At 52.9% G+C, this 12,203-nt stretch overlaps 3 protein-coding genes across 3 annotated transcripts; 1 reads left to right on the forward strand and 2 right to left on the reverse strand.

The window, feature by feature from the left end:
• Positions 1-735: 735 nt before the first annotated feature.
• On the forward strand, positions 736-3,072 carry K489DRAFT_321074 (polyadenylate binding protein; the record flags this gene model as incomplete). The annotated part of the gene is made up of 2 exons (XM_033601511.1): positions 736-2,846; positions 2,913-3,072. The coding sequence occupies 2 exons, from the start codon at positions 736-738 to the stop codon at positions 3,070-3,072; spliced, it is 2,271 nt and encodes a 756-aa protein (XP_033459191.1).
• A 1,295-nt stretch (positions 3,073-4,367) lies between these two features.
• On the reverse strand, positions 4,368-6,061 carry K489DRAFT_234486 (uncharacterized protein). Its single transcript, XM_033599837.1, has one exon. It carries the CDS (start codon positions 5,927-5,929, stop codon positions 4,472-4,474), a length of 1,458 nt encoding a protein of 485 aa, XP_033459192.1. The 5' UTR covers positions 5,930-6,061; the 3' UTR covers positions 4,368-4,471.
• A 2,173-nt stretch (positions 6,062-8,234) lies between these two features.
• On the reverse strand, positions 8,235-11,740 carry K489DRAFT_410503 (uncharacterized protein; the record flags this gene model as incomplete). The annotated part of the gene is made up of 3 exons (XM_033607714.1): positions 8,235-9,646; positions 9,700-10,195; positions 10,274-11,740. The coding sequence occupies 3 exons, from the start codon at positions 11,738-11,740 to the stop codon at positions 8,235-8,237; spliced, it is 3,375 nt and encodes a 1,124-aa protein (XP_033459193.1).
• Positions 11,741-12,203: the final 463 nt, after the last annotated feature.

The raw sequence follows: 12,203 nt of genomic DNA on the forward strand, positions 1-12,203 counted from the left end.
CGTGCACGGAAAGAGACAGAGAGAGAGAGCGGGCCCTGAGCAGTGACGACGGTGCAACTGCTGCCCACCCAGCGTCGCGCTTTTCCTCCCGCACGCACACACGCACACACGCACACGCAGAGGACTTTTTTTCCTGCTGGATTCCATAGTCATAAATTTCCCTGCCTGGCTTGACCCTGTACATACAGTCAACCACCGCCCTTCTCGCGCATCCTCCTCTCTTCACCACCCTCTCGACAACTTCTTTTCCAGTCGGATATCAAAGACCAAAAAAAGTTGAAAACCATCCAGAAAAAGAAGATCAACTTCGTGATACGCGCCTCTTCCGTGTGTATCCGAAGGTCCCTCAAACCAGTTCGAGGCACCAAATTCCCATCGTGATCGATTCTATTGCAAATTTGACGAGCGAAAAGGTGAGCGACATTTGCATTCAACATCACCAGTTACACTCCTGTGCAGCAATTGACAGAGTCGTCGCACAGACTTGTCTGTTGTTGAGCTTTGCCTGCCGATAATCGCTGAACTCGCAATCGCCGCATCTCTCGCACTTCACATTTCCCACTCGCTTCGACAATCAGGTTCGTTCATTCCTGAGAGACAAAGCCACCCTCAATACACCCTGCCGCCCGCGCCAAAAGATAACCTCTCCTTGGAGTCACCAACTGTCCGCATGTGATTTCCCATCTTCGGTAGCCGAGCCTGACCATCTGCTCTTACAGTATACCCCTCATCAACATGTCTGACACTCCAAATTCGACCTCTGCCGGCCAGAGCGATGCTCCTGCCTTGAACGGCATCAACACCAACGTCGCTGCGGCTGACAACAATGACGGCAACACCCCAACCTCGGCTGCACCTGCCAACCCAAACTCTGCCTCGCTTTATGTTGGCGAGCTTGATACCTCCGTCACCGAGGCCATGCTCTTCGAGCTTTTCTCCTCAATCGGTCAGGTCGCCTCGATCCGAGTCTGCCGTGATGCCGTCACTCGTCGCTCGCTCGGATATGCTTACGTCAATTACAACAACGGCAACGATGGTGAGAAGGCATTGGAAGAGTTGAACTACACCTTGATCAAGGGCAAGCCATGCCGTATCATGTGGTCTCAGCGCGACCCGGCTCTGCGCAAGACCGGCCAGGGCAATGTCTTCATCAAGAACCTCGATGCTGCCATTGACAATAAGGCTCTTCACGACACTTTTGCCGCGTTTGGCAACATCCTTTCTTGCAAGGTCGCGCAGGATGAGCACGGCAACTCCAAGGGATACGGTTTCGTCCACTATGAGACCGCTGAGGCCGCCAACCAGGCCATCAAGAGCGTCAACGGCATGCTTTTGAACGAGAAGAAGGTTTTCGTCGGACACCACATCCCCAAGAAGGATCGCATGAGCAAGTTCGAGGAGATGAAGGCCAACTTCACCAACATTTACGTCAAGAACGTTGCTGCCGAGACCACCGATGATGAGTTCCGTGACCTTTTCGAGAAGTACGGCGAGATCACTTCGGCCTCGTTGGCACACGATGACGACGGCAAGAACCGTGGATTCGGATTCGTCAACTTTGTCCAACACGAGGACGCCAACAAAGCGGTCGACGAGCTGAACGATTCCGATTTCAAGGGCCAGAAGCTTTACGTCGGGCGTGCCCAGAAGAAGCACGAGCGCGAGGAAGAATTGCGCAAGCAATACGAGGCTCAGCGCCAGGAGAAGAGTGCCAAGTACCAGGGTGTCAACTTGTACGTGAAGAATTTGGCCGATGAGATAGATGACGATGAGCTTCGCAAGATCTTCGAGACTTGCGGAAACATCACCTCCGCGAAGGTGATGCGCGACACACTTCCGCTCGACTCTGACGCTGCAAAGACCGAGGGCAAGGACGGAGAGGAGAAGGCAGAGGAGAAGAAGGATGAGGAAGACCCGACTGAGGAGGAGGTCGAGGAGCTTTCCAAGAAGCTGGACACCGTCACCATCGCTGGTGAGAAGAAGCTTCTCGGCAAGAGCAAGGGCTTCGGCTTCGTCTGCTTCTCCAACTCCGATGAGGCTGCCAAGGCCGTCAACGACCTCAACCAGAAGATGATTCACGGCAAGCCTTTGTATGTCGCTCTCGCTCAACGCAAAGAGGTTCGCAAGAACCAGCTCGAGGCTTCGATCCAGGCTCGCAACCAGTCTCGCATGCAGCAACAGGCCACTGTGGGCGGTATCCCGCCTCAGTTCATGCAGCCACAGATGTTCATGGGCCCTAACGGTCAGCCCATGATGATGCCTGCTGGCGGACGTGGCCAGATGCCGTTCATTCAGGGTGCCCCGATGGGTCAAGGCCAGCGCGGTGGCTTCCCGGGCATGCCCCAACAAGGTGGTCGCGGTGGTCCTCAAGCCATTCCTCAAATGCCATACGGCATGCCGCCTCAAATGGCTGGTTACAACCCAGCGTTCGGAAACCCAGCTGCTTTCGCACAGATGATGGCCCAACAGCAAGCCATGGGTGGTCGTGGCGCTGGCCGCGGCGGTCCCATGCCTGGAATGCCCGGAATGCCTGGCATGCCGGGCATGCCAGGTGTGCCTCCACAAATGATGCAGGGTCCGGGCGCTGGACGTGGTGGTTTCGGTGGTCAAGGCCGTGGCGGCCCTGCTGGCTCAACCAGCAGACCCGATGAGCAGCGTGGCCGTGCTCCCAACCGCGGAGGACCATCTGGAATCGACCTCAACCTGCTCAAGTCTGCTCCTCCGCCGCAGCAGAAGCAGATGCTTGGTGAGGCTCTGTACCCCAAGATTCACGCTCTTCAACCCGAGCTTGCCGGCAAGATCACCGGTATGCTTCTGGAGATGGACAACGATGAGCTCATCTTCCTGTAAGTTGCAACGACCTGGACATGTTTCCGCGCTTTGATACCATCACTAACATTGCTCTCTTCCAGCATCGACAACGAGTCCGCGCTCCGCGAAAAGGTTGACGAGGCCCTCAAGGTCTACGACGAATGGCGCAAGAACCCGAACGGCAGCGGTGAGGATGGCAGCCCGGCCACCAACGGCGCTTCCGGTGAGAATGCCGGCGAGGCGAGCGAGCAAACGGCCTAGAAGTCCGATCATTTCGGATCTGTGATGTTGGCGCCATCTATGCCGCCGCCACCTCGGTTCATGCGCTCTATGCATGAGCGTGCCCTCCAGCCGCTCCGTCAGCCTAGAGCTCAGACCATGGCGAGCACTTCTACGACGTCAACGATGATGGCCGCTTTTTGAGGACAGGGAGAACACGTGCGGCGTTCACGTCTCCCGAGCATGAGGCTCCTCTTGGCGTTAATGGCGTTTCTATTTTGACGGCCGAATTTCTCTCCTGCCAGCGAACAAGGGAAAGAAGAAGCTTTGCCGATACCATGCTTGATGTTGTGTTTGATCTCATGGGCGGGCCTGCTTTTTTCCCTGCCCCAGAAGTACCCTTTATATCAAAGTGTATTCGTTATGATTTTGCATCTGGCGCTGTCATGACTTGTCGACACGCACGAGAAAAAAAAGCAGTATTGATACCATGGCCTTGCATTTATCATATTTTACTATGCTACGCGTCATCGTTACTATGTCTCATTCCCCGGTCATCGGGCTGCCTGCTTTGCACTCTGTTCATGCGTTCGAACACGTCAGCTGGGGCTGTTCAGACATTGATATCGTTGGCAAATGCCATGCAATGTCGCAGACTCGCAATCAGCGAACATACAGTGACATTTTTATAAAGCAACGACAAGAAACCCCCCAATCGGCTTGTGTCGAAACATGTACTGATGATTTGTTCGTCGGAGCGGCATGGCCTCACACCTCAGCGACTGTCTTTGTTGTTCGTCGGTACGATTGGGCGTCAAATGTCTCCGGTGGCCCATCACACTCGCGGCTATCCGAATATCGTAGTAGACACCCAATCGAACGGTGACGAATCGCTAGATTTGTTCATTGACAGGGAAAGCTGTCTTTCCTCTTCACTGGAGATGACCGACCTGTTTCGATAGGGTTGGTACTAGGGTTGAGTTGGGGTTGGTGTGGTTCAGACAAGCTGCGATCATCGATGTGTGGTACTCTAGTAATACCATGGGTGACAACGAGTCTTTGAACAATTTCGATTGGCAGTATCAGAATGATGAGAACTCGCATACTGCGCACTGCATGAATGCGCTGGGTATAAACGCTACAATAACCCCAACCCAGAATTTCAGACAATTGGTAAAAATAAATACAGCGCGATGTAGGGATGCCAAAAACTTCGGGATCGTGAGACATTGATGTGACCGGCGGTCATCATGATGAGAAATAATGAGAGAGAGGTGCTTCAGAAGCAGTGACGGGTTATAGACCCGGAACGCAAAAAGGAGAGGAGAGCCTGATAGGTGGCTGGCGGCACTGTGTATACCCTGTCCAGCAGGATGTACAGGCGACCGCCGAGAGAGGTATCACTGTGTTGATCGATCACACGATGATAGATCTACCGGTGTTATGAACGACGACCGAAGCATTGGCCGAACGCTGATTGGAAGAAGGCGGTCTTGGAGGACTTGCCCGGAGTGGTAGGTGCAGGCGTGGCGGCGCCCATTCGCCCCCGGCTGCTCTTGCTGGAAAGGCTTCGCGATCGACCGCCAGGGGTATGGAGCGACGGTGCTGGGTAGAAGTGGTATTGGCGCGCGGGATGGATCTCGCTCGGCGCCTCGACGGCCATGTGGCCCTCGAAGGCGCTCTCGCCGTAGAGCTCCGCCGCGAACACGCTCGGGTTGGTGTTGGTCGGGTCGACCTGCATGTTCTGGCGCGCCATGCTCGAGGGCGAGCGGAAGTGGAAATTGAGTCGACGGGCCTTGGAGTATTCGTGACGGGACTGCGCGTAAGCGAAGAGCGTCGGCCGGGCCACGGACGGCTGGTGCGCGGATGGGAAGATATCGCGGTAGCTGCGTGAAGGTTGAGCATCACCACTGCTGGCGGGACGTGCGCTGCTCCAGCTGAAGTGGCTCATCGATGGTGGCTGCAACGGAGGAGGAGGCGGGAGAGCATTGAACGTTTCAGGAACGAAGATCTTGCCGTCGTCGAATGACTCGATGGCGATCTTCTCCCGCGATGCGGATGTCATTGGCCGCTGCGGCAGGTCTTCGAACGATACAGGGATTGGAGCGTCCATTGCGCGTGAGTTGCGCATGGACGATGCTGGCGAAGGAGCACGGGCGCTGGGAGAACAGCTGCGTCGAGATCGACGTGATCTGGCGTCGTTACCTGCCCGATCGAGAAATCGTGCTTCCGAGGAAAACTCCCAGGAAGGATCGAAGGTGTGAGTGGGGGGTTCACTTGATTCTTGGATTTCGCTGATCACGAGAGAGGGTTTGGTGGCCACTATGGACTGTCTCGTGTAGGAATATGTCGAAGATGAATCGGAAGCGTTGGTGATGTCCTCTGAACTGGATGACCAGGCCGAGATCCGTGCAGCTTCGAGCTCTTGCTCAAGGTTCTGCCCTGATTCGGTGATCTCCAAATGGCTAGCAGGTCGGACGGTCGATGTAGGTGAGGACTCTTGCTCGTCAACAGCGTGGAGCAGTGGAGAAACTGGAGGTCTGTCTTCGGTACGGATGAGATCGTCAATGCTCTGCTTTCGTCTGAACTCGTCCTCAAGCGGCGAAAGGAAACCAGGAGATCCAAGTGAAGTTAGAGGAGTTTGAGTGCCATCGGTCATGCCAGGTGAGAAGACTGAGTCGACATTGGTGCTGGCAGCGGAGTTGAGACTGACAGGGTGACGAACGCCGCCACCAAGTCCCTTGTGAGGGGCATCTTCATCGTATTTGGGCGGGATAACAATCGGAACCGGCGTGCGCCGGCCAAGTCTAGAGTCTCTGGATACGGGTCGGGACAGCGCCTGAATAGATTGCTCGGCGGAGAAGGTACGCAAGCGGGCGGCGAATTGTTCGGGGTCCATGGCGAGTGAAACCGATGTGAGCAACGAGAGACAGTCCGCTGCGGAGGAAGTGAGACAATCTTGGAACGGAGAAGGTACTTGATTTCAGCAATGAAGGCGATGGTCGGCGGAGGTATATACTGTTTACCAACGATTGTGTGGTGGTAGCATCGGCGTTCGGGCTTTCATCGCGTTCTTCTGAGTCGTCTCACAGCCACGCGGTGGTGCCAAAGCATAATGTCAATAAACTTCTGTCCAAGCAGATCCAGAGGCGTCCGGCGCGGGCATGTTAGCGATCTTTGATGAAGCAGTCATCTTTGACAGTCCTATCGACAGGGGTCAATTGGTCAAACGGGTGTTCGTGCTAGGCATTTGGGCTGCGGCATGTGTGTGCGGGTTGTGGTGTGCGGGTGGATGTGCGCACGCGTGCAGCGATTCGAAGCAGCGCTCTCGGCGTCTGCCGGTGGGTTTGGATCAGGCCAGATGAGGGCGGAGCGCCGGCGCCTGCTGGAGTCAAATGGGGCCAAATCACCTTCTACGGCGATGTGACAGCCTTGAGCCTATGTCATGGCTGCATGCAATGGATTGTAACGATGATGAGATAGAGGAACCGTTTTGACTATTGGAGTTCATAGTGTGTCTCGCGTGTCTCACCAATTGCCCGAACAGGCATGGTCAGGGTTGCACTAATGCCAGAAGCGGAAATGTGAAGATCCAACCCCCTGGGCCGATGGCCTTTGGTGCCGTCGTCCATCATCGTGGAATCGTGTCCTTCCTTCTCCTGGATCAAATTCTGCAGTGATGATGCGGCGGCAACCACATTGTCAATAATAACACAGACTACATTGGGCTACACGTCGTCTGTGACGAGGTCCTTCGCTCGACTCGCCTCTCTCATTGGCAGCCCACCCTCGCACGATCTCCCGAGGATTCTTTATTCGGTAGATGCATTGTCAATATCCAGTTAACAAGTGGTAAGCGTGTGTAAGTACGTCCCATCTCAGCTGCCATCTATTATCCTGCATGCAATAGTGCCTCCCGATTTATTGTCCGATCGTCTCGGCAGGGACCACGGCTACCAATAGATTGGAAGTTCGCGCACTCATCAGCAGAATCACACCGGGTCGAAAAATCGTTGCTGTGGACGCAGTTGTGAGACAACAGTCACCCGTGCTCGCTCAGCCTGTATCCGTCCTTGTATAAAATTTGCTGTGCTGCTGCTGATTACGATTTTTGATGTCGATCCTCTGCGATACAGTTTGCTAACGCTCCAACATGAGTTTGATGAAGAGCTCGCTTCTGCAGCGTTCCAGATCACTCCATAGAAGAGACGGTAGGCTATCTTGATCACGACAAAACTCAGCTCGGAATAATGATAAGAATAGCTCCCCTGCAGATTTTTTTGCACGGCGTTTGAACCTTCGTTCATCGAAACTTTGCTTGGGGAGCATCGTGACATAGTTTGACTCATCTGTCGGGCCTGGCCTTGCGGCCCAGACATAGCGCAAACGTCTTTCTGTGTATTTCAAATGTCTGTGACTCCCTATAACTGCTATACTCCACGCTCTCTGCCGATCGCCGTTGATGCCTTGCGGCTCGATCGCCTTGTCAGCTACGTTCAGCATGCATGAAAGAGAAAGCCCGGCCTTCGACCCATCGTCTACAGTGCTTATGCGAACAACGTCGCATGGCTAGACTCGATGTCAGTGATTCGTGTCGAGATAGACTTCAAGACAACAATTCGAGTACGAATTGTCGTAAACAAGAGATGCGTGGGAATATCCGGCCGCGTCTCTGATCTGATACGCGTTCGCGACCTCTGTGCTGATGTGCTGGTTTGTGATTGAGATGGCACCTTCACGCATGGCAGACTGAATTCCGGTACGTATACAGTTCGATACATTACAGCATTTGCGCGATACAGTACTGTGGTCGTGCAGAATTCGTATCCATGGTGTTTTCATAGTGCTTTCGTCGGCTGCTCGATTTATGCTCCATTGAATGACCTACAATGCATGCACCATTTCAACAGTAGGTTTGGGTTGTCCATGTTGCTCAGATGACTTATTGATCGGTATATCGCACTGCACGATCTTTCCAGTCGTGATTGCATTCGTGTATTCGACACGGAACTTTACCCAGCGGAAATGACAAAGGTCTGTGCACTCCATCGAGACCCAGACGTTGAAACGTCGCACGTGGGTTTCAGCTGTCAACAATTCACTGCCACGATTCTGGAGCGGTCCACGTGAATCGCTGAACCGCTTGCAAGGGCATTGGCGTGATACCGTTGAGATGATTTGTAAAACCCCGAAGACTGTATTCGTCACAGCGTGGGAAGCAAATGTTTTTGGCTGATCAACGCGGACCCGCAGATATTCTCGATCTTCTTGACCAGCTCGTCGATTCGATACGGCTTGGTGGCGATGTCGTCTACGCCAGCCGTCCACGCGTCGGCCGTCTGCTCAGCGCGGACATTTGCTGTCACTGCGATGACTGGTACATGACCCTCCAGCTTGCCCTCTGCCTCCGCAGCACGAATCTCGCGGACGCAAGCTATGCCATCCATGACAGGCATTTCGATATCCATGAGCACCAAATCAAATGCAGAAGTCGTCAGTCGATAACGATGTGTGTAGAACAACGACTTCAACGCTTCCTCTCCATTCTCTGCCGTGGCAACATCGAACCCGCGTTTTCGAAGTTGCTTGGCAAGCACTTTCTGATTAACAAGATTGTCTTCTACAACCAGGATCTTCCGACTTGCATCTGCGCCTGCGCTTAATCTCTTCGCCTGTGCAGCGCCTGTTGGGCTTTCGATGGTCTCTCGCGAAGTTCCGACTGAGCCTAGCACTATCGGGGCCAATGGGGATTTTGCAGGCGAGTTTCGTATACTCATTGTGATCTCGGGAATGTTGATCATCGGTGAGTGTTCAGGCGCATCGACGCGTTTTGTCTCGACGTAGAACACGAACTTGGAGCCAACGCCAGGCTCACTGCGCACGCCAATCTCGCCTCCTTGTATCTCGGTGAGATCCCGACTAATAAAAAGACCCAGGCCGGATCCACCATATTTGGTTTCTGTCTTCGGACTTGCCTGCTTAAATCGTTCAAACAGCACAGTCTTTTCGAGCTCTGTTAGCCCCAAGCCAGTATCTTCGACCATGATTATCAAATACAATGGTGTAATAATGTCACGCTGCCCATCAGGTAAATCTGGCGACCACGGAAGTCGGCGCGGAATATATGAGATGTCGCCCGGATGCTTCGACGGAAGCTCCAAGGAAGCATCCAACGAGACCAGGATCTTTCGATTTGGTCGAGCTCGCGTAAATTTGATAGCGTTCGTGACAAGATTGACTAAAACTTGAAGCACTCGATTCGGGTCCAACAGCAGCCAATCGATACCAAGTGTTTGCATCGAATCATGCTCTTTGTATGTCACCTCAATATCCTGGGCGCGGGCTTCGCCACTGAACATCTTGAGTGCTTGTTGCACCATATCTCTTGGCCTGGTTGGAACAGGGCACACCTCGACCAGTTTCGAGTCAAGCTTGCTCAGCATGAGCACATCTCCGACAATATTGCGGATATGCTTGGCACAATACTCAATGGTGTAGGCTGCCTCTAGCGAACTTTCGACAAAGCCATCCTGCTGTTGTTGACAATTTTCAATGATCTCGTCTGTACAGTGTATCATTGCACTGAGCGGGTTTCTGATTTCGTGTGAAGTCATGTCTGTATAACGTTCCTTAGCTTCCGCGTGCTTGTCAAAGTTACTGGATGCTTACCGATGAATCGTTCCTGTTGCCTTCGAGTCTCTATCGCTTCTTTCATTCGCTGCTCAGTCACAGCTTGCATCGTCTTCTGTACTGTGATATCTGTAACCCAGCAGACGATGCTCGTTGTGGGCTCTCTTTCAAGATAGGCGGAAACCAAAATCCATGCCTGAGTAGTCTCGGCCTGACTGTTCGACGACCTCTGAGCTGCGCTACCATTAGTCATCTGCCCACCTCGCAGGAGCCGACATTCGAATGTTGTTTCGCTTTTAAGATTCGCCAAATTGTTGTGGACCAGCTCTGCATCACGTGGGTCGATGCCTATCATAAAGTCCCGCGACGGTGTCGGATGAGCCATGATGGAGAAGAATGATCGATTCGCATATTGTAAGGCTCTGTCTGGTCCTAGTAAACAGACGCCAACGGGAGCTAGATCTGCAAAGTTTTTGTACTTCAGTTCACTCTGCTCGAGTTCTGCTGTGCGTTGCAATAATTGGGCTTCTATCCACTTGGAATGGGATATGTCAGTGAGACACGACATCATGGAGACCTCCCCGTCTTGGTCAACATCCGTGTAAGCATTTACCAACGCCGTCATTGGTTCCTGCGTATTATCTGGAGAAGTCCACAATGTTTTGAGCCGTAGATACGAATTGACAGGCTTGCCTTGGGTGAGATCTTCCCATAGCGAACGTATCAGGTCGTCTTGGTCAGGTACGCAACAGGCCATAAAATCAAATGGCTTGGTCGAGGTCTCGCTCACCTGAGTGAAACGGCGCCATGCAGGGTTTCCATAGAGGACATTTCCTTTAGTGTCAGCAATTCCTATACCGATTGGTATCCTTGATCCGAACCTTGAGAATTTCAGCTCGGAATTCTCGAATGCGGCTTGCTTTGCAGCCAATTGCTTGTCCATCGTCAGACGTGCTAAGGCAGCTTCCGCCTCGAGCAATTTGGTAGCCTCGACTTGCTCGTGGAGCATTATCTGAGAGACATAGAGAGATGTTATGGACTCATGTATCATGCGAACAAAGTCTTGATACGCAAGATCATAGGGTCTGTATGGATTCAACCCAATCAGTAGGAAAGCCTCAATGGCGTCGCTCTCACGACTTTTGATGGGACAAATCACGACCGATTGGCAATGAGCATCATGGCCGCACGAGTTATTGGTCGCGAACAGATCTACGGGCAGAAGTTCAGTGCCCGTGCTGAACATCATCGGACGTCCATGAATCGCAGCTTGGCGGAATGATTTCGCAAGCTTGTAATCTGAGCTGTCAAGTCCGAAGCGTCGAGGCAACGCTGGCTGCTCCGGGTCAATACCGAGATAGCTTTCGAGAACACACATCATTTCGCCGATCTGGGTTGGGTCTGCTTTTCCAGCCGAATATAACATCGCTAGAGGAATATCTCGCTCGGCTTTCTCTAGACCTTTCACCACAGCCTTCCAGAGACTACTTGAGGATGTGGCATGTCGGATCTCAGAAGCGAGTGATCGAATCGTGTCGCTCCGCCGCTCGGCTAGGATGTCAAGCGTATGTTCAGTCACCGTCGCGTAACTTCCAGCAAAAGTTCCATCCTCCTGAGATAGTATTGGCATCAGTCTGAAACTGACATAACTCTCCTCGAGAAAGCCGTTGCGGTGAAGCATCATTTCTTGCATGTCTCCCAATTTCATCAAGCCGGTCATCAATTGATCCCTCAAATAGCTGTGAATAGAATCCCAGATCTCTGGAAGTCCATCACGTGCAAGCTGACCCTGTATGCTCGGGTGCTTTGAGCCGATAATGCCCACGTATGCTTCGTTGTAGATGATGACTGCATCTTCAGGCTCGCCCCAGTACACGACTGCTGGACCGGGCTCGGCCACAAGAAGCTGTATGATTTGTCGTAACTGTGGCGACCAATGCGATGGAGCCCCCAAGGGAGATTGACTCCAATCGACTTCGTCGCGCACGAATCTTTGGAATGGTGTCAAATCTTCGGCGGGCTTGTTCCTGGTCCAGTCAAGATTTGGCTTGACTTGACCTTGCATAAGGACTGAGCCCATCGCTGAGGAAACAATAGCGTTGACCGGCTTATGTTATAATTCGGCCATATTCAAGAAAACACCTCGATCACTTATACTCATGGCATGGCTGCGTCGGGCGAGAGTTTATTCTTCCTCTGGATCACAGGATCTCTACAAGTTTTCATCGACCTGAGTCGGGTTTCTCCAAGATAAGACTTGTGTATTGTGTATGAAGTGTGCAAGGCGATATTCGAGTGCGACGACCCTTGTCCTGTACAGTCCAAGCGACTACAACCAATCACTTCGCCTCGGTTGCAGTGCGCTGTCGCGACGAGGCGAACTTTTCAGCTCCGCTTGCTAGGTTGATTATTGTTGTATTGCGCTGTAGACAGACGCATTGTGATATTCCGAGGTTGCTGCTTTACTGGACATGCGCGTGGTGCGGCATGATGCGGATTCGATGTAATGTGACGGGCCGGCCCACACCAATGCTGCTTTCTGA

This window comes from Dissoconium aciculare, assembly GCF_010015565.1.
Source record: "Dissoconium aciculare CBS 342.82 unplaced genomic scaffold K489scaffold_7, whole genome shotgun sequence".
In the NCBI taxonomy this organism is placed as follows: domain Eukaryota; kingdom Fungi; phylum Ascomycota; class Dothideomycetes; order Mycosphaerellales; family Dissoconiaceae; genus Dissoconium; species Dissoconium aciculare.